General features: G+C 43.2%; 1 protein-coding gene across 1 annotated transcript in view; it reads left to right on the top strand.

Moving 5' to 3' along the window:
• LOC124555927 (protein DDI1 homolog 2-like) overlaps positions 1-27,110 on the top strand; it is an 84,888-nt gene extending 57,778 nt beyond the window's left edge. The window contains exons 5-6 of the mRNA XM_047129981.1: positions 15,899-16,115; positions 26,929-27,110. Coding sequence (XP_046985937.1) covers positions 15,899-16,115; positions 26,929-27,110 — 399 coding nt within the window. The remainder of the gene's footprint in view (positions 1-15,898; positions 16,116-26,928) is intronic.
• Positions 27,111-27,497: the final 387 nt, after the last annotated feature.

Genomic DNA, 27,497 nt, shown 5'->3' on the forward strand with positions numbered 1-27,497 from the left:
TGAATGATATGTTTATGAGTTTAAGTTAACATATTGTATTAATAACTTTAAGTGTAAATACTACAAAGCTTGTTCAAACACTTACGAAAAACACAAAAGATTTAAACATTGAACAATAACATAAGTTTTGTGATTACTACATTGTGCTTATCCACCCCTTAAAAAAATAGCAACTGACTGGTATAAAAATTTAGAGTTACCATTGGTGTCTTCTGTTGGGATTTTGTAGAAGTGCAAAAATGTTTGTATTGCAAGAACCCAGCCTTGGCTGTTCATTTGTGCTTTGAGTTGCTATCTACTCATTATCTGATAATGAATTGCTAACAAGTTTGAAATGGGTAAGATACTATTTGTGTGATGTCTTGATGTGATAAGCAATCAGATTTTTATTTACAGGAAGGTTGGCTGTGTTCGCCTATGGCTGTATATCTTGTTTCTGTTATGTCGCGTTTGGGATATGGAAATTAATTTGGCCTTTGAAGGGTTAAATGTATGATAACTTAGTATTTTAAAATGAAACTAAAGTGTCTAGTATCAAAATAACCCTCCCCCCCCCCCCCCCCCCCCCCCCCCCGACTTGCCACTCTGTAGTGTGTTCATTCTTGGCTACCACGGGGCCTCAGCCTTTGCAGCATCTTTTCCATTCCGTGCTGCATGTTTATAGTCTTTCTGGTCTTTTTCTCGTCCCTTGGGGAACATGTCTGGGGTGTTTTTGGGGATGTTCTGCATTGTCTGTAGCTGACATAAAAACAGTCTCACCACTGTTTTTCATTCCCTTTACCTTTCTTCGTTCACCTTCTGCTATCCTTCCTCTGCTTCAGCACTTGAGGCTCCTCTTTTTCTCCTTCCTCTCTGTGTGCTTCTGAAGGCCCACATGTCTGACGTGTAACAAGTGACTAGTTAACACATACTTCCCAGCCCTGGGTTGACAGGTAGGGTTTGCACATACCCCCCTGGTACAGGCCAGACCGAGGGAGGGGTGATTGCCTGAGCTGCTACCTTCCCAAATTGCTGATTGGTCCCTCTGTCAGGTGTTTGCAAGGTGCGAACAATCACCTAAGGCAGGTTCGTCCCCAGTTGGAAGGAGTGCATCATCGGAGATGGTGGCAATCATGGGGGATTTTCTTGCAATGAGCCACTGATCTTCACAATTAATGTCTATGAAATGTAAATGGAATGAGGCTAATGATTCCAAGACCCCACGGTTTCTCAGGGTTTCACGTACTGAAGACGGTCAGTCCTTCGTGGCAGTAAATCCATTTATTATTCAGAATGCAGTTACCGGCCCTGTGAAACACTGCTCTTGTTTATGAAATGCCACTTTGCTTTTGGAGACTATTCTGATTCTGAAACCAACAACTGCTTGCCATGCTCCGCTTCTCCACGGCTATCTCGTTTGTGTCGAGGCCCATAGAAGTCTGAACTCTTCCCGCGGTGTCATTTACGCTAGGCTGCTTGACAGTCTCACCGAGGCCAAAATCTGAACGTATGTCTCTGATCATGGTGTTGCAGGCATCCGTCAGGTGATGAAAAAGGTAGATGCCTCCTTAGCGCCCACACACACTCATTTTCTCACCTTTGAGAGAGTGGTGGTTCCATCAAAGTTAAAAGCAGGCTATGAAGTTATCACAGTCCAACAGTACATTCCGAACCTGATGTGCTGCTACCAGCGTCATCGTTCCAATAACACTCAAATGTCTTGTCGACACCCAGCCAAATTTATAACTTACAGTATGGACGCACATGAGGGCGATTGTCCACCTCCTTCCCCGCGCTGTATCAGCTGCAATGACAACCGTACCACCTCCTTTCGAGATTGTCCCATGTATCTTGATGAATGGGCTCTCTAGGAGATTGGGGTAAAGGAAAAAAGTGCCTTACTCAGTCTCTTGCAAGTTACTTGGTAGTCACAAACCCTGTGTTCTACTGCCTGGCACAGTTCTGTTCTTGCTACAACTCGTTCCGTGAAGGACATGGCCATGCAAACATGCAATCTCAAATTCAGATCTGAGTTTGTGAAATTGCCTAGGGTCACAGTAGAATTACTGTCCCCTTGTCCAGCTTTGCAACTAGCCATTAAACTCTCGCCTCACAGGGCAGAGTCACCAGCTACACAACTGGCAGGCTGGAAAGGACAGAAGGAATACTCCTGCAAAAACTTCCTATTTCCCTCCAGCCAACAAACACCTGAGTCTTCTCTGCTAACTGGAAAAACTCAAAGTCCAGGGAAGGTAAAGAATCTACTCCTTCACTGACTTGAAGATCCTCTTCGATAATGTTGCCACACGATACCTTTCCCTGGCCAGCCTCTGTGTCACCGGTGTGCATCACCAACCATTTGTCTGCGTCGGACTCTGCAGGCTGACATAACAAGAAAGCCGATGCTTCTGTGGACCGTACGAAGCAGGCTCCTCCTGCCCCTGTGCCATGTATCAGCGAGTCTTCACAGGCAGCCGCCGAGGTGACACCCCTTCATTGTTTCCTCATTGTGACCCCCCTAATGAAACGTTTACAGCCTTCAATCCAACAAAGAGAATTTATGATTGCTTTTAGAATTGCAGCATCCACTTGTACCCTGCCTTTAGGAAATAAAATTATGTCCTCATGATCACGTTGAGCTTTCACATTTCTCTCTGGTCTGTTTTGACCTTCCCCCCTGCGGTCAGCTTTCCATGTTGTGTGGGAGTCATGCTGCTCATATGGTCTGATATAAGTACTCAACACAACTCCCTGACTACCCATCTTCAAGCTGTTGTAGTTCACCTCCTCCACTCTCACTTGACCTTTTCCCTTTGTACAATTTATATCCCTGTCATTCAGTCACCGGGTCAGACTTCCCTCAACTTAGTGGGCAGCTACCTCACCCATTTGTGCTGCTCGGTGACTTGGTGTTCTCTCAGAACCTGTTGGAGAGGTCCCTCTTAGTTGACCTTCTTAATCAACTTAACCTCTTCTGCCTTAACACAGGAGCACCCAAATTCCTTTCCGATTCTTCACACACCTATCCTTCTGCACTGCCCAGCTTGCTCATTCTCTCAAGTGGTCTGTTCTTTCCGACACTTACTCGAGCGACAGATTTCCCATGTGCTATCTGTTTGCTGACTGCTACCCCACCTGTGTGCACACCCATATGGCAGCTTACTAAGGCTGACTGGCGGCTTTACTCCTCCCTGGCGGCCTACGCCAAACAAGATTTCCCCAGCTGTGATGACCAGGTGAAATATCTTACAAATGTTATCCTTACCGATGGAGAATGTTCCATTCCTCGCACTTCCTCATTACCATGCCGTGTCCCATTCCCTTGGTGGACTGAGGCATGCTGCAACACTCTTTGCATGCAGAGTCATGCTCTCCACATTTTTAACCAGTATCCTACAATATCAAATGGCATTTATTATAAACTGATGTGTGCACAGTGTTGTCACATTCTTTGGGATAAAATCCTTGGGTAACAGAAGATATATTGAATTTAATTGATGAAAGGAGAAAATATAAAAATGCAGTAAATGAAGCAGGCAAAAGGGAATACAAATGTCTCATAAATGAGATCAACACGAAGTGCAAAATGGCTAAATAGGGATGGCTAGAGGACAAATGTAAGGCTGTAGAGGCTTATCTCACTAGGGGTAAGATAGATACTGCCTACAGGAAAATAAGAGACCTTTGGAGAAAAGAGAACCAGAGCTCAGATGGAAACCCAGTTCTAAGCAAAGAAGGGAAAGCAGAAAGGTGGAAGGAGTATATAGAGGGTCTATACAAGGGCGATGTTCTTGAGGACAATATTATAGAAATGGAAGAGGATGTTGATGAAGGTGAAATGGGAGATAGGATACTGCATCAAGAGTTTGACAGAGCACTGAAAGACCTAAGTCGAAACAAGGCCCCAGGAGTAGACAACATTCCACTAGAACTACTGACAGCCTTGGGATAGCCAGGCCTAACAAAACTCTACCATCAGGTGAGCAAGATGTATGAGACAGGCAAAATACCCTCAGACTTCAAGAAGAATATAATAATTCCAATCCCAAAGAAAGCAGGTGTTGACAGATGTGAATATTACTGAACAATCAGGTTAATAAGCCACTGCAGCAAAATACTAACACGAATTCTTCACAGATGAATGGAAAAACTGTAGAAGCCGACCTTGGGGGAAGATCAGTTTGGATTCCGTAGAAATGTTGGAACACGTGAGGCAATACTGACCCTACGACTTATCTTAGAAAATAGGTTAAGGAAAGGCAAACCTACATTTCTAGCATTTGTAGACTTAGAGAAAGCTTTTGACAATGCTGACTGGAATACTCTCTTTCAAATTCTGAAGGTGACAGGGGTAAAATACAGGGAGTGAAAGGTTATTTACAATTTGTACAGAAACCAGATGGCAGTTATAAGAGTAGAGGGACATGAAAGGGAAGCAGTGGTTGGGAAGGGAGTGAGACAGGGTTGTAGCCTCTCCCCAATGTTATTCAAACTGTATATTGAGCAAGCAGTAAAGGAAACAAAAGAAAAATTTGTAGTAGGAATTAAAACCCATGGAGAAGAAATAAAAACTTTGAGGTTCGCTGATGACATTGTAATTCTGTCAGACACAGCAAAGGACTAGGAAGAGCAGTTGAACAGAATGGGCATGGTCTTGAAATGAAGATATAAGATGAACATCAACAAAAGCAAAACGAGAATAATGGAATGTAGTCGAATTAAATCGGATGATGCTGCGGGAATTAGATTAGAAATGAGACACTTACAGTAGTAAATGAGTATTGCTATTTGGGTAGCAAAATAACTGATGATGGTTGAAGTAGAGAGGATATAAAATGTAGACTGGCAATGACAAGGAAAGCATTTCTGAAGAAGAGAAATTTGTTAATATTGAGTATAGATTTAAGTGTCAGGAAGTCATTACTGAAAGTATTTGTATGGAGTGTAGCCATGTATGGAAGTGAAACATGGACAATAAATAGTTTAGATAAGAAGAGAATAGAAGCTTTCAAAATGTGGTGCTACAGAAGAATGCTGAAGATTAGATGGGTAGATCACATAACTAATGAGGAGGTATTGAATGGAATTGGAGAGAAGAGAAATTTGTGGCCCAACTTGACTAGAAGAAGGGATCGGTTGGTAGGGCATATTCTGAGGCATCAAGGGGTCATTAATTTAGTATTGGAGGGTAGCGTGGGGGGTAAAAATCATAGAGGGGGGGACCAAGAGATGAATACACTAAGCAGATTCAGAAGGATGTAGGTTGCAGTAGGTACTGGGAGATGAAGAAGCTTGCACAGGATAGAGTAGCATGGAGAGCTGCATCAAACCAGTCTCTGGACTGAAGACCACAACAACAACAACAGCAAAAAAAGCTAGCTGGATTTCATTCACTAGGTCCTTTAACAATTCCATCCTCTCCTCTGTCTTGTGGGCCAACCTCCAATGGCTCTCTGGGACCAATTTCCTGGTTGACAGTAGCAGAAGTAGGAGAGGGGGTACTGGCAGAAGTGAAGCTGTGAGGACCGGGCATGAGTCGTGCTTGCGTAGCTCAGTTGGTAGAGCACTTGCCCCCCAAAAGGCAAAGGTCCCGAGTTCGAATCTCAGCCCCCACACAGTTTTAATCTGCCAGGAAGTTTCAGTAGCAGAATATGTCATTGTGGACCCTATTGCTGTCTCCCAACACCTTTTGCCACTATTTTCAGAAATTTCCATCTCTTCTCACTATCACCCTGCTTTCCTCCATTGAACATGAGCAGAGGAGGCTCTGGTGATATCCTTCTTTTCTCAGAATGGTGAGTGCTACAATGCCGCATTTACTATGAGGAATCTAGATCATACTCTCACTTCATTCTGATCCTCTGCCCCAGGGGCCAGACGCTTTTCATATTCTGATGTCTCAGCATGTTTCTCTTGTGAACAAGCACTTCCTGCTTAATACATACAGCCTCATTTGGGCAGAGTGCACGTTTCCCAGATGCTAGTGTGAAGCCACTGTCATACCCTTACCTAAGCCTGGTAAGGACAAACACCTTTCTTCCTGCTACCATCCCATCTCTCGCACCAGCTGTTTTTGCAAGGTGATAGAATTTATGATTCATGCTTGGCTGGTATGGTGGCTCGAATCTCGCAATTTATTAATCTCTGCACAGTGTGAATTTTGAGCATGCCGTTCTGCAGTTGACCATCTCATCACTTTGTCCACCCACGTGATGAAGGATTTTCTAATCCCAGACTGTGGCTGTGTTATGTGATTTGGAGAAAGCCTACGACAGATGCTGGAGGACCGGTATCCTCCGTACTATCTGCACATGGGGCTTCCATGGCTGCCTGCCCCATTTCCATGAGGAATGTTTAAAAGACAAAGTTTTCAAGGTCCGTGTGGGTTCTGCTTTTTCGGACACCTTTATCCAGGAAAACAGTGTGCCTCAGGGTTCAGTCCAGAGTGTTGTCCTCTTTGCTATCGCCATTAACCTTATAATGGCCTGTCCTCTGCTGGGCATCTCTGGCTCTCTTTTTTTATTGATGATTTTGCCATCCATTGCAGTTATCCACGAATATGTCTCATTTAATGGTGTCTTCAGTGATGTCTTCATCATCTTTACTCATGGGACATTGACAGTGGGTTTGATTTTTCCACTGACGAAACCATTTCTATGAATTTCTAGTGGCGCAATGAGTGGAGAGTGTTTGTCTCCAAAATTGACGGTCACATACATTAAAAATTGATAAGCCTCTTTCACGTCAGGGCTATTCTGGCTTCTTTTTTTCTTGTTACAGTTCTGGGAGTATGACAGATCTGAGAACAGTGGCACTGCGTTCACTTCCTACTCATGGACTAGTTCTCTTCTAGAAGTGTGCAGGAGTGTACAGCTAGTCATGACTCAGTGCAGTGCACAATCTAGCTGTTGCAGAGTGGCTCAGGCAGGATTGTTGGAATCAGATAGCCTCTAAGAAAGCTGTTTTTTGTGAGGTCATGGAGTGTGCAAAGAGAAAATTAAGTCACGCAGTATATATGATTGCAAATGTGCTCTATAAGAGAAGTAGTGCTGCCTGGAATAAGTTTGATGCTGTAGTACTCACTTCAGACAAAAAAACAAATTGCATCTAATGTAAAAATTTGGTTATATTTTTATTTATACCACTTCCACAATAAGAAAACATATGCGCTCCATCGGACAAAAACTGGATACAAAGCAGAATCACTGTTATGTGCATACTAACAAGAAGTGTTCTGTTCAAATATTCTTTTGATCATGGTAACCTGAGTTTATTGGCTAACAGTGAGTTGGGTTGTTTACCATTCACTTCTGTAACTTTTGCTGAAGACTATTTTAATGATTAATCACCATTGAGAGAATACATTGTATCGTCATGTCCTGTTACCTTGTACTGTTATAGATTCAGTTGTCCGTCAAACGTGTGCATGTGTCAACATAATTGTGAAATGCTCTTGGAATACAGGTTAAATATTAAAATGTACAGGTGCTTACTGACATATGCATCTATAAGAGGCAATCCAAAAGTTTCTGTTTGAAGACTGTGCAGTCTACAATTGGTATGCCAATCAGGCAAAATCACAATGAGCATTGAGGCAATCATCCCACCGATGCACCAGATTGAAGATACCCGTTTAGTAGCCTTGTCATATATACATATATGTTTGTACAAGCAGAAAAATGTTTGCAGCAAACTGATGATTTTATCAGTATATAGAAATTCTCATGCTCAACACTTGCATACTTAGTGGCAATACGAGTCATCTTTGGATTTTCATCTGAACACATGTACTCACTCACATTCGCATGCTGGTACCCAACAAAAGACTCCCATGAGAAGTTTTTATTTAAATGAGCAGTGGTGGAGACTCAAGAGTTGAGTTCCCGTGGATAATGTGAATTCAGAGATGATGTCATAGACCTTCTGGCAAGTGTAAAGTTAGTACATGGAGCTCATTTCTGATCTGTGTTACACATGCAGTATGTCCTGTGAAGTCTTATTTGGTATGGGTCTCTCACAGTTCAGCTGTATACTGCAGTGTGTCACATGAGTATCTCCTTTGTTTAACTACACCTACACCTACACCGACATAGATATTCCTCAAGCCACTGTACAGAGCGTGGTTGAGGGTAACATGTACCACTACTGGTCATTTCGTCCCCTGCCCCACTCGCTAATAGAGAGCGGGTAGAACGACTGCCTATATGCCTCCAAATGAGGCCAAATTTCTTGTATCTTATCTTCTTGGTCCTTACGTGTAATGTATGTTGACGGCAATAGAATCATTCAACAGCCAGCTTCAAATGCTGGTTCTCTAAATTTTCTCAGTAGTGTTCCTTAAAAAGGATGTAGCCTTCCCTCCAGGTATTCCCATTTGAATTCCCATGGCACCTCTGTAACAGTTATGTGTTGTTCAAACCTATCGGTAACAAATCTAGCAGCCCACCTATGAATTGCTTAGATTTCTTCCTCCAAACTGACCTGGTATGGATCCCAAACACTAGAGCAATACTCAAGAATAGGTAACACCAGTGTCCTATATGCAATCTACTTTAAACGTGAATCACACTTTTCCAAGATGCTCCCAATAAACCAAAGTCCTTCCCTATCACATTTCTCACATGCACCCTCCATTTTATATAACTTTGCAAAATTACAACCAGATACTTAAATGACTTGTGTCAAGCAGGACACCACTAATACTGTATCCAAACATTACAAGTTTGTTCTTGCTACCCATCCGCATTAACTTACATTTATCCTCATTTAGTGCTAGCTGCCATTCATCACAGCAATTAGAAATTTTGTCTAAGTCATTTACTCTCTACATACAGTCACTCAACTTCAACACATTACCCTACACCACAGCATTATATGCAAACAACCATATATTGTTGCCCACTCTGTCCACCAAATCATTTATGTATATAGAGAACGACAGTGGTCCTATCACACTTCTCTGGGGCAGTACTGATGATACCCTTGTCTCTGATGAACACTCGCCATTGAGGACAACATACTGGATTCTATTAATTAAGAAGTTTTACAGTCACTCACATATCTGTGAACTTACTCCATATGCTTGTACCTTTGTTAACAGCCTGCAATGGGGCATCGTGTCAAATGCTTTCCAAAAATCTAGAAATACTGGAATCTGCCTGTTACCCTTCACCCATAGTTCACTGTATATCAAATGAGTAGAGGGGAAGCTTAGTTTTGCATGAGCGATGCTTTCTAAATCCATGCTGATTTGCGTAGGTAAGCCTCTGTCTGAAGAAAGTGTGTTATATTTGAACTGAGAATATTTTTCAAGGATTCTGCAATTCTTGAGCATCCTGCCAGTGAACCAAGGTCTGCAACAAATTTTACTCATGACTGAGCCTGTGTTATCATCCTGTTTCATATCCCCACAAACCGTTGCATTCGTGTATTTGTAGAAATTGACTCATTCAGTTGTATTCAAAGGGAAAATAGTCACAAATTCCTCTCTCCTACATTTTATGGAGTGCACAAATTTATGTATTTTAAAGTTTAAAGCAAGTTGTCAGTTTTTGTACCACATTGATAGCTTGTTGAAATCTGATCGTATATTTGTGCAGCTTTTTTCCGAGTTACAGTACTGATAACCGCATCGTCTGCTGACTGTTGGAAGCTACAACTAATGTTGTCTACTAGGCCATTATTAGACAACATGAACAGTGAGAATCCTGCTGCACTCTGCTGGGGCACGCGTGAATTTAAATCTATATGAGATGAATAGAAAAGAACTTCACAATTTCGAAAAATTGTGCAACTAAACAGTACAACTTGTTTGCTTCAAACCTTATCCTATAAATAGAGTAGATTTGGAGGTTTATTTGAGTAGATTTGGAGGTTTATTTGAGTAGATTTGGAGGTTTATTTGAGTAGATTTGGAGGTTTATTTGAGTAGATTTGGAGGTTTATTTGAGTAGATTTGGAGGTTTATTTGAGTAGATTTGGAGGTTTATTTGAGTAGATTTGGAAGTTTATTTGAGTAGATTTGAAAGTTTTTTTTTTTTTTTTTCAGGTTTATTTGAGTAGATTTGGAGGTTTATTTGAGTAGATTTGGAGGTTTATTTGAGTAGATTTGGTGGTTTATTTGAGTAGATTTGGAAGTTTATTTGAGTAGATTTGAAAGTTTTTTTTTTTTTTTTCACTAGATTTGGAAGTTTTTTTTTCACTAGATTTGGAAGTTTTTTTTTCACTAGATTTGGAAGTTTTTTTTTCACTAGATTTGGAAGTTTTTTTTCACTAGATTTGGAAGTTTTTTTTTTCACTAGATTTGGAAGTTTTTTTTTCACTAGATTTGGAAGTTTTTTTTTCACTAGATTTGGAAGTTTTTTTTCACTAGATTTGGAAGTTTTTTTTTCACTAGATTTGGAAGTTTTTTTTTCACTAGATTTGGAAGTTTTTTTTTCACTAGATTTGGAAGTTTTTTTTTCACTAGATTTGGAAGTTTTTTTTTCACTAGATTTGGAAGTTTTTTTTTCACTAGATTTGGAAGTTTTTTTTTCACTAGATTTGGAAGTTTTTTTTTCAGTAGATTTGGAAGTTTTTTTTCAGTAGATTAGGAAGTTTTTTTTCAGTAGATTTGGAAGTTTTTTTTTCAGTAGATTTGGAAGTTTTTTTTTCTTCAGTAGATTTGGAAGTTTTTTTTTTCTTCAGTAGATTTGGAAGTTTTTTTCCCTTCAGTAGATTTGGAAGTTTTTTTTCCTTCAGTAGATTTGGAAGTTTTTTTTTCCTTCAGTAGATTTGGAAGTTTTTTTTTCCTTCAGTAGATTTGGAAGTTTTTTTTTCCTTCAGTAGATTTGGAAGTTTTTTTTTCCTTCAGTAGATTTGGAAGTTTTTTTTTCCTTCAGTAGATTTGGAAGTTTTTTTTTCCTTCAGTAGATTTGGAAGTTTTTTTTTCCTTCAGTAGATTTGGAAGTTTTGTTTTCCTTCAGTAGATTTGGAAGTTTTGTTTTCCTTCAGTAGATTTGGAAGTTTTGTTTTCCTTCAGTAGATTTGGAAGTTTTGTTTTCCTTCAGTAGATTTGGAAGTTTTGTTTTCCTTCAGTAGATTTGGAAGTTTTGTTTTCCTTCAGTAGATTTGGAAGTTTTGTTTTCCTTCAGTAGATTTGGAAGTTTTGTTTTCCTTCAGTAGATTTGGAAGTTTTGTTTTCCTTCAGTAGATTTGGAAGTTTTGTTTTCCTTCAGTAGATTTGGAAGTTTTTTTTTCCTTCAGTAGATTTGGAAGTTTTTTTTTCCTTCAGTAGATTTGGAAGTTTTGTTTTCCTTCAGTAGATTTGGAAGTTTTGTTTTCCTTCAGTAGATTTGGAAGTTTTGTTTTCCTTCAGTAGATTTGGAAGTTTTGTTTTCCTTCAGTAGATTTGGAAGTTTTGTTTCCCTTCAGTAGATTTGGAAGTTTTGTTTTGCTTCAGTAGATTTGGAAGTTTTGTTTTGCTTCAGTAGATTTGGAAGTTTTGTTTTGCTTAAGTAGATTTGGAAGTTTTGTTTTGCTTAAGTAGATTTGGAAGTTTTGTTTTGCTTCAGTAGATTTGGAAGTTTTGTTTTGCTTCAGTAGATTTGGAAGTTTTGTTTTGCTTCAGTAGATTTGGAAGTTTTGTTTTGCTTCAGTAGATTTGGAAGTTTTGTTTTGCTTCAGTAGATTTGGAAGTTTTGTTTTGCTTCAGTAGATTTGGAAGTTTTGTTTTGCTTCAGTAGATTTGGAAGTTTTGTTTTGCTTCAGTAGATTTGGAAGTTTTGTTTTGCTTCAGTAGATTTGGAAGTTTTGTTTTGCTTCAGTAGATTTGGAAGTTTTGTTTTGCTTCAGTAGATTTGGAAGTTTTGTTTTGCTTCAGTAGATTTAGAAGTTTTTTTTTATGGATTACATGGACTCAATATGTGCCCTTAAGAGTTACATGGCAAATGTCGATACATATTTGGACTCAATTCTGGCAGGCATGGGACAGTTACTTTGTTTCATGTAATGACCCAGTAGAGATAGAAATTTGGGTTTCAAAAGGTGGAGTAACTTTGATTTTAAGATATGTTGTATTTATTACCCCTCTTGTTTTAGTTTTCTGCCTGATGTGTATTATTGGCCATCTTGAAAACCTCACTAAGAAATGGCAGTTTTTTCAGATTTTCCTCAGTAACTCGCTTTAAATTTTCTGCAAATTTCATGCATGACATGTTGGAAAATTCAGAACAGTTACTGAGATAAGAGGCTGCGAAAACCTGCATAAATTTCAAGTAATCACAAAAAAGTCAGATATGTCAGTGGTATCATCTTAATAACTTTTTTTAGTGGAGTTTTGTGCACAAATGGTGCCAGTTTGAGAACATTTTTCCACACGAGTGATTTACCATTTGGTGCCCCCCTCCACATTTCCTCACACAGTTTCACCCGTGTCAGCTATCACAACCAATGGAATAGGCACTAGGATACAGTTATCAGCTTGGCACCCTAGTGGCTGCTACTAATAGTGATGCATCCCGTATAGAAATCTTACAGTTGTGGCACCCCTGGCACTCCACAGCTTGGTATCCCAGGTGGTGGCTTGCATTGCTTGAGCTCTAAACTGGCCCTCTGCACAATGCATAATAACCAGTGTTTCAGGGGATTTAATATCCTTAATGATTCGTCTAAAATATTTGTAATTACTCTCTATACATGCTGAGAAATGTTGCATTAACAATGTTAGTGAAGGTGGACTATAAACTAAAAACAGCATCCTCAGTAAAAAATAAATTTAGGAATAGTAAGATCATCGTTAAGCCATTATGTATGCAACATATACATGTAGCTCATGAGCTTTATGTAATTTCTGGAGAATAAGTATTTTTGAAAAATAGAAACAAAAATTTTAAATACTTTTATTAGCAAAATATAGTTTAAAAATAAATCTTGAATTTTATTTTAATGACGCATGCCATATGTTATGGACTATAAGAAGCACTTTTTTTGTTCAAAAAATTGCCTTCAAAATTCAGGTGTGTCTTATACTTGAAATTAACATAAAAATATCCAGTGTCTGATGTAAAATTCCCACCAGTCTTAAAAATGGCCATGCATATGATGCCGCGAGAAACCTCTGTCTATCTGCAACACCGGATTCAACAGCTAGCAGCTGTGCGCAGATTTGATGAACATGAATTGTGAGGATTCACAACCTTGCTTGCACTGTCTGCTACCCATCCCACCATCATAAACCCAGAACACTCTCTAGCCTATGATGCATCACTGCAGTCTATGGTACCAGTGAATTTGGAGTGGAAGTGATTTGTGTTATCAGTAACAATACAGTATCTTTGTCAGTAGCTAGTTTTGTTCTGTAAGAGAATATATGATGTGGCCTATAAAGTGAAAGTAATAGCATATGCAGAACATGGTAATAGAGCAGCTGAGTGGCATTTTGGCCCTCCACCAGTAGTAAAAACCATTTTTGACTGGTGGGCTGGTAAAGAAGAACTAAAAAGAATGAGGACAAAATGTGTAAATAGAGGACTGAATGCAAAATGGCCAAAACTAGATGATGACATATGGAAATTGATTCAGGGACGCCATAAAAATGGCATTGGCCTTAATACAAAAATGATTCAAATACCTGCTCGTAATCTAGCACTGCAGTGGAACTTAACAGACTTCAAGTGTGCAGTTGGTTGGTGCTACAGGTCTGTGAAGCATCGTGGACTTACCATATGAACCAAAACCAAAATATCCCAGAAAGTGCCACATGAGTATGAAGAGAAAATATTACCTTTCAATCACTTTAGTACTCTACATCAAAAGAAACCAAATAGCTAATATGGGTGAAATCCCTATGACATTTGATGCACCGAGTAACAGAACTGTTGCCATGAAAGGTGCTAAAACTGTAACCATAAAAATAAGTGGACATGAAAAAATGTACTACACTGTTGTCCTTTAATGTTGTGCTGATGGTACTAAACTTAATCCAGTAATCATTTGCAAGCACAAAATAGTGCCAAAACTTTCTGAAAAACTGCCTGGTGGTGGTGGCCATCGTCACATACATGACAAGGGTTGAATTGGTGAGGCAAGTGTTGGATTGATGAGGCATGTATGAAATTATGGATTAACAGAGTGTGGAAGAGAAGGGAAGGTGCTCTATTGAAGAAGAGTTCTCTTCTTGTGCTAGATCAGTTTAGTAGTCATTGTAAAAAGCCTGTGAAGGAGAAATTGAGACAGGGAAACACAGCTTGTTGTTATTCCAGGGGGAATTACTTCACAATTACAACTGCTTGATGTCTCAATAAATAACCATTTAAAGTGTATGAAGGAGAGGAACGGAACAAATAGATGATGGATAAAATTCAACATGAATTTATGCCGAAGGCAACTTTAAAATGACCTACAATCAAACAAATGTCTCAGTGGATAAAACAGTCATGGTCTAGAGTGAGAGAAGACATTATTGTTAAATCTTTCAAGAAGTGTGCCGTAAGTAACACTGTCAGTGGCAGTGAAGACCATATTATATATGAAGAGGACAATGATCGACTATGAAGAGGAGGAGGAGGAGGAGGAGGAGGAGGAAGTAGTTCAGATGACATTTTCAGAGATTTTATAGGTCAGTTTGTTTTTATAAACTAAGAATTTTGTGTTGGTCTGGATTTACTAGCTAATAATAAATGTGGTAAAATGTCTAATAGTAAATAAGGTAAAAATATTATTTGTCTAAAAATTGTTTGAAATTGAGGTGCATCTTATAGTCCATAGTGTCTTGTAGTCTGCAAAATATGGTACATAATTTTACATAAAAAATTTATCAAGGCCTGTGAAAAAGAATAGGCCATAGATCTCCCTTGACACTGAGCAGAACACTCAAAATTTGGTGCATCATATTTGTTTTTGATGGCGTAATGGGGATTTTCAGTTTCCCAAAAGCAAATCTTGTGCAGATTGGCTTCACCGTTAGTGAAATATTGCCTTGTCACATGGGGATAGGGGTGGTGGGAGAGTGGGAGGAAAAAATCTTCGTCAATGAGTCATTATTGTCTGTTTCTGCCTACATCTCAGTGCAGAAGTCAGATTGTGCAGAGTAATCTGTCACAGTTAGTAGCTGGACCAACTCTGGTCGGTAATTCTACACACGTGCATTTATGCGGCATTTTGGAATTTTTTTTTTTTTTTTTTTTTTTTTTTTTTTGGAGGATCTGAAGCTAATGACCTGCTCAATGAGTCAATTTCTGTGGACTTCACTGGAATAAAGCTCAGCCATGATTGACATCTTTCTCAGACACAAGAGTCCACTTGGGACTTCTGCCTTTGCAGATACAGCCCTTCTTTTCAAACTGTTTGTACTAGGCTGTATGGCTATCAGTGAAACCATGTGTGAAATAGTCACTGAATGCCAGTTAATTACTCCATTTTTACTAACTAGAGGACACACCAGCTCCTTTTTTTACATTGTAGTTGCCGTTTTATACACAAGCGCACACTCACAATGGGAGCCCACGACACAAAAACTGCGCCCATGTGGGGGAAAAAGAACTTTCTAGAGATACCGTATTAACAAGTTAGCATTTGAAGCTAGTTAGTTGCACCTTTCATTTGTATGAATTTTTGAAAGCATAAAATTGTTTAGCATCCACCTTGAATATTCAGAAGAAATTCTGAATCTGGTAACAAATTAGTAAGACAGTGAGACCCCATCTCTCAAGTAACAAAAGAACTGACAACTGAAGCAACATATAATGAAAGAGATGCACCCCCCCCCCCCCCTCCCCCAAACGCTCCCCCCGCAAAGTAGTAAAGGCAGCTTGAAACTTCCACTCGATGAAACTGCCTCCTTTCCACAACAAGCCCTCCTATTTCTAAATAAATATTTAAAAATAAGAATACTGGGCATACAGTGTGGGTACTGTCACTAACTGAGTCTTCCACCCCACAGTGCTGCATTGACCTGCACATGAATGTGCTGCGTGTTGGCACATCAAGCACGGAGACGCCATTCCTGCTGCAGTGGGAGCCGGAAGGTAGCACCCAGCCCTCGGAGACCAGGGGGAGCATCTCAGTCAAGCCAGTGGGGCAGCCCATGTCTGTGGTGGAGGACATCGAGCTGCCACGTCCCATGCAGGACTCGGATGCTGCTGGTGTGGCACCCCAGAGTGAGTTCGAGTCTGCTTTGCTCTATTATGCTCTGTATTGTGCCTGCCTAGATTTGTATTCTGTAGCGCCACTGCAGCGGACGTGTGGTTTGGGGAATAGTTTGCTAATTATTTGTGTTTTCAAGGATCATCACTGCCATCTTTCAGTATGATTTTGAAATTTTATGAAATTGTCTTTGAGCCATGTTTTTTTCCACATGATATGTTATGGCATAAAGTTATGCACCAGCACGCCTGTCAGGAATGACAGAGCAGAGAGGGCTATGCGAAGACATCAGCCAATTGCACACTGACCGACCCCTCTCCAGGAAAACAACACAACAGCAGCAGCCTCTATGCGAAGAGGACATAAGTGCCACACTTGACTGTTGGTGGCCCAGTTGAAAAGAAGCTTTAAGAATAGTGACCTAAATAGAACTGTCAACTGTATTACTTCATTTGTCTTTGGTTTGTTTATATGAAGAAGCTTGTTTATTTTGTCTGTCTGCCCTTTGCTTACAACACATCTATGTAATTATCAAAGTCAAGTATTGTCATTTATTTTTCATAATGAAACTCATTAATGTGATTTGTTTGAATTGTTTGTCTACTGATCTGAGAAAGCAGGTTTCCTAGACATCCTACGATGGACAACTAGGCAAGATTTAACATGATAATTTGTATTTAACTTATATTACATCTGATGAACACTGATTAGCCAAAATATTATGACCACTGCCCACAGCGACATTGGATGCAGCCTTGTGGCATTGCAAGCATGTGATGTAGTAACATAACTAGATAAGCAGAGCAGACATCGATGGGGATCGCCCAAGCAAAGATATGGGCTGTAAATGGGAAAGTCCATTGATGTAAGTGAAAATAACAAAGGGCAGATTATTATTACACAGAGCTTGTGAACAAGTATCTCGGAAATGACGAAGCTGGTCAAATGTTGGTGTGCTATTCTTGTGAGTATCTGTGGAAAGAGGACAGTGACACTACCATTAGGTGCTAAATGTTTGAATGTCTATGACTCTTAATAGACCCCCCCCCCCCCCCAGGGGGCCCACAGTCCTTTTGTGGGTATGTGTGTGGCGCGCACTGGGCCCTGAGCTGTTGCAGTCCCCTTTCCTTTCCTGGCTGCATTACCATCCCTGTTCCTCTCGCTCCCTATCCTTATTCCTTTGTCCCTGCCCCCTCTTTTCCCTCTTAGTGGACTTCTTTATGTCTGCCTGGCTATCCTCCTGGATTTGTTTTGTTCTGTGCTATTGTTTAGTTTGCTGTTCCCATCTCCTTTTTGGCATGTTTGGTCCCCTTTTTCCATCTCCTTTTTGGCGTGTTTGGTCCCCTTAGGGTTTGACCTCCATTCCCAAAACTTTCCATTCAGTGTGAGCCATTTGGGGATGAACTCCCAACCTAGCTTCCATGGTGGAGGTTCCTCTCCCCCTCCCCCCCCTTTTCCCTTTGCACCCTGCCCCCCCCCTCCTTTTCCCTTCGCACCCTACCCCCCCCCCCCCCCCTCTCTCCTGTTAGGTCACCAGGATGGTAGCCAGTCCGTGTGGTGGAGCTGTTAAGTACCCACTTGGCTGAGCCCCCTGAAACTACAGGGATCACACTTCTAGTACCTGAGCTATTCATGCCTCGTGTATGCCCAGGAATCGATGCTCATCACTTTGGGGCACCAGAACTCTTGGCAATGGCCGCTGTGCCAGACGGCCCTTGTTGTGGCTGGGTGACACCCACGGGGCGAGCCCCTGATCTGAGTCGGTGGTACTAGGGCAGACGCCTTGCACATAAAGTGACAAAAGCTTCACCATCCTGGGCATTCTATGGCAGTCTCTAGGAGTGGTAGGAGACGGGACACTCCTCCTCCTGATCCTTCGGCCTTCCCCTCCCTGGCCACCCCCTGGGAGGAGGGTCAAGCTCGCCCTCATGGGTTGAAACCTTTCCCTCGGTACCTGGTTTGTACCAGGATGGATGGCGGAAGTTTTGCCATGACCAAGCCCTTGTTTATCATTGAGATGTTTGAAGATATGGTGTAGTGAAGTGGAATCGATGAGTAAAATGTGGTCCAGTGCTTTGCTCATAAAGATCTCTGTCACACCCCACCAATATCTGAACTCAGTACAGGGCATTATTTTCCACTGAGATCTTCTTCTCCAAATGGACAAGGAGCTCCATGCTAACCTTGAGTGGTGAGGGTTTCGTTTTATCCTCAGTGTGCAACGAGGCGCCCCCTCCATGAGGGGAGTGCCTGTGCTCCCCCACCAATGTGTGTTGTCATGGACAGCATTCTCCACGCTCACCTGTATGCCCAGTGTTTGTGAAAGAAAGAAGGATTCAAGTGTACAAAACCTTAGATTGGCTCACCTACACTGAGGCTTGTCAAAACTATGATGGGCTCCATCCCATGTCTGTGTCCTCTACTTTTGCTTCTGCTATGTCCATTCCACCTCCTACCCTCTCCTCTTCCCAGCCGCACCCCATCACCCCATTTGCCCCATGCCTTCAGCCTCCTCCCCCCTCTCCCATCCCCCCCTCCCCGTCAGTACCCATACCCACCCCTTTGGGTGCTGCTCCCCCCTCTCCCCCCCCCCCCCCCCCCCCCCACCGTAGAAGTGCTCCCCTCCTTCGGCAGCCACAGGTCCTGGAGCTCCCTCCCGGGAGTCCTCTTCCCGGCACCCCATCGGCAGCACGATCCGTGGCCGGTGGGCACCAAGATTTCCTGGTGTATTTCTGTGCCCGCCATTGCTGAAGTCTGCCAATCTCTTCCTTCCCAAGTGGAGCAGACGAAACAGAAAAACAAGGGCAAGGCCTCTCCGGTACCCCCTGAGGTGCAGCCTTCCCCTCCTGCAGTTAATGAACCAACAGCGTCTGACACCACCTACATGGATATTACCCCATTCTTATCAGTGATGCATGGTGACTTGGTGGCATGACCAACTCCGGTCCATTTGCTTCCCCTTTTGGACTCCGGCTTGAGAAACCTCCAGTGGAATTGTAATGGGTATTTGCGTCACCTTCCAGAGTTGCAGCCCCTTCTTTCCTTCTACTCTGCCACTTGTATTGCACTCCAGGAGACCCATCTTGTCAATTCTTACTCACCTGCCCTTCATGGGTTCCACACTTTCTGTCAGAACTGAATTGGCCCTATACGGGCTTCTGGTGGTCTTCGCATCTTGGTCTGCAAGGACATTGTTGGTAAATGGGTTCCTCTCCATACCACTCTGGAAGCCATTGATGTCAGAGTCCATCTGGCCACTCTAATCACAATCTGTAATCTTTATCTCCCACCTGACAGGCTTCCCACATCTCATGCCATCACCACCCTTCTGCAACAACTCCCTTCTCCCTTCCTACTATTAGGAGACTTTAATCCCCACAACCCTCTTTGTGGTAGTCATACGACTACTGCTCTGGGCAGCACAGTTGAAGCTGTTCTGGCAGGGCTTGACCTCTGTTTACTAAACACAGGCACTCCCACACACTTTAGTGTGGTGCACGGGACTTTCTCTACCACTGACCTCTCCATCTGCAGTCCCGGCCTTCTTCCCTCCATTCAGTGGGGAGTCCACGATGACTTATGTGACAGTGACCATTATCCGATTGTTTTGACCTTCCTTCAGTATCTCTTGCTCCATCACCCTCCCAGATGGGCCATAGATAAGGCTTATTGGGGTGCCTTCTCCTCTGCTCCCATCCCCCCTTTATTGCCACACGACAGTGTTGATGAATCTACTCAGTCTTTGAATGCTGCCATCCTTTCAGTAGCTGTTTCAGCAATCCCTCCTTCCTCAGGCTCCCCACACCGGAAGATGGTCCCTTGGTGGACTCCAGAAATTGCTGCAGCCATAAGACTGCCGCCATGCTCTTCAACACTTCAAGCAGCAACCTTCTACTGCTCTTCTTCTGGTCTTTAAACGACTCCATGCCCGGGCCCACTACCTAATCAAATTTCAGAAATGAATTTGCTGGGAACGATATGTAGCTGCCATAGGACCCCACAACCCCACTTCACAAGTCTGGACAAATTTGGCCACTGTCCTCCCACCGGGGTTGCAGGAATTTCTGTCCATGGTGTTTTCCATACCAATCTGGACTTAGTAGCAGAAAATTTCGCTCAACACTTTGCTCAAGCTTCGGCATCAGCTCAGTATCCGCCCACATTCCTTCTCCTGAAAGCGCGGTCAGAACAATTGCCTTTGTCTTTTGTTTCTTGCTGCTCAGAACCATATAATGCCCCATTCAGCAAATTGGAATTTGCCAGCACCCTCGCCCCTCGCCCTTTGTCCTGACATGGCTCCTGGACTGGATCATAACCAAATGCTCCAGCACTTACCAGTGGCTGGCCACCATTGTATACTGACCCTCTTCAACCGTCTGTGGAGTGAGGGAGTCTTTCCTACCCAGTGGCAGGAAAGCATTGTTGTTCCGGTGTTGAAGCCTGGGAAGCCGCTTCTGCAGTTGGATAGCTACCGCCCAATTACCCCTACCAAGCTCCTTGAACGCACGGTGAGTCGGCGGCTGTTTTGGGTCCTCGAATCCCGCAACCTTTTGTCATTGACTCAAAGTGGTTTTCACTGTGGCTGCTCTATGGCGGATAACTTGGTGCATCTGGAGTCTGCTATCCCGTCCACTTTTGCCCATTGGCAACACCTCCTTGCAATGCATAAAGCCTATGACATCACTTGGTGCCACCACATCCTCACCACCCTTCACAAATGAGGCCTTTGTGGTGCTCTGCCCATTTTCATCTGTAACTTCCTTTCTTGTCACTCTTTTTGGGTCCAAATTGGCTGCTCCCCATCGGCAAGAAAATGGGGTTCCACAGGGTTCCATGCTGAGTGTCCCTCACTTTCTCATAGCCATTAATGGTCTGGTGACAGCTGTTGGGCTAACAGTGTCCCCCTTTTTGTATGCTGACGATTTTTGTATCTACCTCACTTCTTCTGTAATGGTCGCTGCAGAACACCGTCTACAGGGGGCAATCTGCCAGGCACACTCATGGGCTCTCTCCCATGGCTTTCAGTTTTCGGCGGCCAAGACGTGTCATTTATTTCTGCCTTCGCCCTACAGTCCATTCCTATTTGGAACTGTTCCTTGATGGCCAGCCCCTCAAGGTGGTGGGCACCGATCACTTCTCGGGTCTGGTCTTTAATGCCCGGTTGACATGGCTCCCTAATCCTCACCAGCTGAAGAGGATGTGCTGGTTCCATCTCAGTGTTCTTAGCTGTCTGTGCAATACCACCTGGGGTGCAGACCGCTCTGTTCTCCTGCTATTGTATAAAGCAATGGTCCAGTCTCATTTAGACTATGAAAGTCCTCTCTATGGTTCTGTGTTGCCCTCAGCGCTGCAGGTCCTAGACCCCATCCACCACTGTGGGGTCCAACTTGTGACTAGTGCCTTCTGGACCAGCCCCGTACTTAGCATTCTCGCAGAGGCAGGGATTCCACCACTGTGAGTTTTGCACCAACAACAGCTGATATCTTATGTGCTCCACGTTTGCTGCACCCCAAAGCACCTTAATTATGTTCTCCTTTATCCTGATATGGAGATCACTCTGCCGCAGCGGTGGCCACGATGTGGGCTTACCATGGCTGTCCGCATTCAGTCGCTTGTTTCTGAACTTCAGAAATTCCCTTTACTGCCTCTCTTCCCTGTTCACGCATATACCCCTCCTTGGTGTATCTCTTGGCCACAGCTCTGTCTTAATCTCAATCGATTCAAAGGATTCTGTGCCTCTGATGGCTCTTTGCCACCAATTCTATGGTCTCCTCAGTTCATTACAGGGTGAGGAACCCCTCTCTGTCATTGTGGATCGATGTTGACTGTGGCTCATATCTTATTGGACTGCCCCAAGTTAGCCACCCTGCGATGGACTTTCAGCTTTCCAGGCTCACTACCCCTAGCGTTGGCAGACAGTGTGCGAACAGCGGATCTCGTTTTACATTTTATTCATGATGGGGCTTTTTATCGCTTTATTTAAGGGAGGGACCTTCCACCTTATCGGTGAGTGTAGGGGATGGCAGGCCCTCTTGCTCTCCCCCTTCTTCCCGACTGGATTGGCTGCAAACTGGGCATGGTGGTTCACCCCGGCCCTCTGCTTTCCCACTCCTTTCCTTATGGGGTCTGTTAGTCTTGAGCATCTCTCTTGTCTCCTGTGCTTCTTCCTTCCTGCCCCTGTCATTTGTCACTTTCTTTCCCACACCTCTTCTTCTGTCCTTTTCCTTCCTTCTCTGCCAATAGTTTATCATTTTATGGATATTGTAGTTCCCTCTTTTAATGTGGGATTTTATTGGTTTTAGTTAATCACAGGTCAGAGAGACTGATGACCGTGTAGTTTGGTCCCTTCTCCAACCAACCCTTAACAGAATATGGGGTGCAGAGGCTTGTCTGCTCTGTTACACTAGGTCAGTGGTCATCTCCGTAAATGCCGTCGTTGAGGTGAATGGGAGACATTCTCCTGTGATTGCATGGGACCTGTGGTAGTAATCAGAGATATACTGACAGCTGTGAATGACCTGCTTTTGTCTGCATTTTGGAGCCATAACCAGGCTACCGTGGTTTGAGGAGCATTATAGTGAACTCATGTGGACATCTCGGTGACCAAATTCGCCTGATGTAAAACCTATGGAACCTGTCTAGGTCACTATCGGGCACCATCACTGTATACACAAATCAGCAGTCCATTATTTACATGAATTACATGACCTGTGCATAGACATCTAAGCCACATGCCTTTACAAAGCTGTCAACAGACTGTCACATCCCTGATACACAGATTCAGTGACATAATTTGTTCTGAGATGGACAGGAAAACTATTAAGCTGGTGGTCATTATGTTTTGGCTCATAAGTGTATATACTACGTGTGCCTACTAAGAGCAGATCAGATGTATTTTCTCTGATGTTTTGGCAGCTGCTTTCAGTTTATTTTTTTCAATGTGTAGTTGGAGTCACCCTGAATAAATGTTGCTAATCATGTGGATCTTAATCCACTAGACTTTTATTTGTGGGAAAGGAACAAATTTATAGTGCTCCACTTGTGGATATACATGACATAATAGCTCACATAATAGCTTGCGTGGATGCCACTTCGGCAGTGGTGGATGCAGGTGTGTTGCGTAGGGTCAAGCAAAGTATGATCGAGGGAGTAATGGAGTTTTTGCAAATTTGAGATGGTCACTTTGTACACTTTCTCTAAAGTGAACATGTCTTGTACATGTACATATTGGCTTTCAAGGCAAGCCTGGGCATCAAATGTGCCGAATGTAATTATTATGCATAGCATACTGTGCAATCTAGTGTAGCATTCCTGTTGTGTTAATTGTACCTCTTTGGGTACAGACAATGGTATGAGTGTTTTGGATAATGTATTTTGTAACAAATCAGTGTTTGTGATTTGAAGTTACTGCCAAAGAATAGATCACCCCACATTTCATAGTATACCAGTGCAAATAAATGTGCATTTGTGAGAATTTTCAGAAGTTACTGTTCTCCTGTGCATAATATAATTTATTGTAAAACAGCATTTGTGATTTAATTACTGTAGCAGGTATTGTAGTTAACATATTGTGCTACACCCAGTTTTCACTTGAGGAGGAGTGTCTGTGACCTTACTGCATTAAATGGGTACAAACATTTGAAGAAAAAGATTTCTCTCAATGACAAAAATTCTCAGAATGGTTTTTGCTAAAAAGTGCTCAGCATTATTTGGTAAAATAGTCACAGACAAAGCATATTTAACTCACAGTGTAATAACTAATTTCAATAAAATCCACATGTGCAGTGTATACAATCCATGCTAAGTAGTAACAACACATTTTCAGCATGTGTAGCCAATGATTACATTATTTGGTCTTATGTTTTACCAGTGTGAAGCCTGGTAACAATTAATGAACCTTTCTGGTGAAAAAATTGCTACCAACTTTATTAGAAGATATTCTGTTAGCCATCAGCTATAACATGTAGTTACTTCAGCCCATATTGGTCACAAGAATATGAAGATTTTTGAATAGATGATTTCCAGAATAATGGCCAGGACTTTTTGGTCCATGTTGATGGCCGGCATTCCTAATTTAAATCTGTTGGATTTTTATTTTTGGGGCCATATGAAGGAATGTATTTATGCTCAGCAAGGAAATAATGTGGGCAAACTGGGGCCATATGAAGGAATGCGTTTATACTCAGCAAGGAAATAGTGTGGGCAAACTAACACACAGGATTTTCAATGCTGCCAGTACCATAGAGGCAAATGTGCATATTTGTGAGCAAGTGCATTGAAATTGGGTTCTCTGTAGTGGTGGCATTTTGAACCCTTATTGTAGTATTGATGTAAGAGGGAACAAAGTAATGTGGGTTTCATTTTCAGTACAGTACTGTTGTACAAAAGGAAAATAATCTGAAATTAATTTTTGTTATGCTATTGTTGTAAAAAGAGGAATCAGTTCATTGTAATTAATTCACAATGAATTATGAGGTAATTTGTTGATTTTGTACTAAGGGACTCACATCTTGTTGTACTTAATTAATTGTTTAGTAAAATGAATTATATGGTCTTGACTACCTAATGACTGTTTACATTATTTTTTTCAGTAGCACCTGACTACTGCACTGCATCATTGTACACACCCATTGTTTATATTGATCTGGTTTGCGTGTTACTTTCTCTGACCACCTCGTCGATGTTGGTAACACACAATGGTCGAGTGTTGTCAATTTATGATGTAAACAAGATTGCGTCTACTATTAATACCACAAATATCGATCTTTTAGGAATACAAAAATAGGCACTTGATACAATGATATTTCATTAGACATTTTTGTCAAGCCCTCAGAGATCTACCATCTATATAATTTTGGCAGCTTATACCATTTACACCCTGTATATTACTTCATTTATTGTAAAGAAGCTCTATTTTTGAGTTTGCTAAAACTACAATTAATCTTGCCACAGTGGTAACACCAGTTCCTGTCAGATCACCAAAGTTAAGTGCTGTCGGGCTGGGCTAGCACTTGGATGGATGGCCACCTGGTCTGCAACCATTGTTGGCACGTGGGGTGCACTCAGTAACAGTCAAATTCCGAGACAAAGACATAATCTTCAATGGTTGCAGTAAACGAGGTCGGCATCTGGCGTGAACTAAACTTCGGGCCTGGTTCCAGCCCCTAAATAGCTGTCTCCAGCCAATCAGGTTTCGGCGTAGTGATACTTCCCGCAGGCCATGGCCCGACCTCCCCCTGCAGGAAGTAGTGGTCAGAATGTTTGTTTCCATTATCTTGTATGTAAATTGCCGGTGTTTATCATGGTGCTATTGGGTACGCCTTTGTCATGGACAACCTTATCCTCTGTGGTATTATATGGGTTGCCGGCCCTCAGTGGCTACCTTGGCTCTGGTATAGCACCCCTCCCCCCTTGGAAAAGCTGGTGCAGCATGGGTGACTGCGGGGCAGAGAGTACCAATATAGCCTGGTGCCGCAGGCTGATCTACAGATAAGTCCTCCCGAAGGAGGCGGTGGAACCCGGCCACCAGTGAGTAGGGTGCTGCTTTCCACACTAGGTGGCTGGAATGCTGCACGTGGAATGCTGTGGCTGCAGCTGCGAGGTGACGTCAGGCTGGGCAAGCGGCATGGGGACGTCTGCATTGTCCAAATGAGGCGGCGCCAAAGAGGGACTGGGAAATGGGTTCCGGGGAATGTCCTGGAGCTGTCCCGGGTCCAGAGTATGCAGCGGCGTGGGACTAGCAACTGGCGTAGGGACCAGCGATGGGAGAGAGAGAGAGGGGGGGAGAGAGAGAGAGAGAGAGAGAGAGAGAGAGAGAGAGAGAGAGAGAGAGCAGAGAGAGAGAGAGAGCAGAGAGACTGCGTTTGGGGCTGTGGCTGCTCGAGTGAACAAGGACCCAGTTGGTTGCGGTGACGCAACACCACCCTGTTGTCCAGGCGTACGTCGAACAGTTGTCGACCCCGGGGCCGCATAATGACCCCCGGAAGCCAGCTGGGCCGGGGGCCGAAACTGCGAGCCCACACATTGGAGCCAGATGAACAGCAGGAAGTGCCGAGCAGGGCACGAGGTCTGGCCTGCGGCAGGAGGAGATGGAGTAGGGTCCGAGGCTGGCGACCATGGAGCAGTTCGGCTGGACTCTTTGTCACCCACCGGCATGGCCCTGTAGGTACTCAGAAGTAACGTAAGAGCTTCTTCAGGGGAACGGGCATCCATGTACTTCTTCATCTAAATTTTAAAAGTGCAAACAAGGCACTCTACCCCTCCTTTCCATCCCCAATCCAATGGAGAGGCAAAGACGTGGTGGATACCATTATTGTGACAATTTGGTGAACTCTTGACTGTGAAATTGTGGGTCGTTGTCTGATACCAAAGTAATGGGAAGGCCTTCAGTGGAAAATATTTTTGACAGGGCCATGATGGTATTCTCTGTGGGAGCGCCAAGGAAGGTTCTGCAAAATCCACATGGATGCGTGCCCATGGGAGAGAAGCAGCTGGCCAGGATTGGAAGGAATGGTGCGGTACAGGAAGGGCCTTCAATCTTCGCATAAGAGGAATAGTTGGTCAGTGAGACCTCTTCTCCAGTACCCACCTGCATCTGCAGTGGTTGACCATCGACCTGAACGTCGATCATCAGCTTGGAAGATCCCAAAGACTGCACGTGGTTGACATCCATGGGTATAGGCCCCCCAACGGTCATTGGCCATTAGAGGAGGAGGCTGCCAAGATCGGCAGACCAAGCTGACATGTCCGTTATGGGTACACACTGCACAATTTGCCCACCTGTCAGGGCAGTCTTCCTGTGCATGGTTCTTAAAGCATCCCGGGCAGGATGGCAGCTGGAGGGGCTGGCGGTGCTGGTGAGGGTGCGGGGGCCTCCGTGCACTGACAGTCTGCGCTGGACCCACAGAGCCTTCAGAGGGTGCAAATTCCTGGACAGGGTGACTGCCCTGTCGATGCCTGAGACTGTCATCAGAACGGACGGCGGCAACGTCTCCGATCTCCGCCAGTGATGCGACGGGCTCTGAGGCATCGTGGTCGTGGAGGGCCGCCCAGGATTCCAAACGCTTGACAGCTGCCATAGAGACTTCATATTTGAATACTAGATCAATGACAGTAGGAGTCTTTGAAGACTCGTGTGCTGAAGTGACATTTGTGGCTGATACCTTGCAGTTCCACTGCCTGCTGGTGATAGGATTGGCCAGCCTTCTTGCGACATTGGTAAAATTTTACACGGGCAGCCAACATGTGGAGCCGTCATCGATAGTAAGCTGCGAGAACTTCACAAATCTGGGAGAAAGTCAAAGAATCCAGAGGTCGAGGTTGGAGTTTTATCAAGAGAACGTACACTTTGGACTGGTTCCAGGACAAAAAGTAGGAATGACGAGCAGCCTCCTAGA

Source organism: Schistocerca americana, chromosome X, assembly GCF_021461395.2.
Source record: "Schistocerca americana isolate TAMUIC-IGC-003095 chromosome X, iqSchAmer2.1, whole genome shotgun sequence".
Lineage (NCBI taxonomy): Eukaryota > Metazoa > Arthropoda > Insecta > Orthoptera > Acrididae > Schistocerca > Schistocerca americana.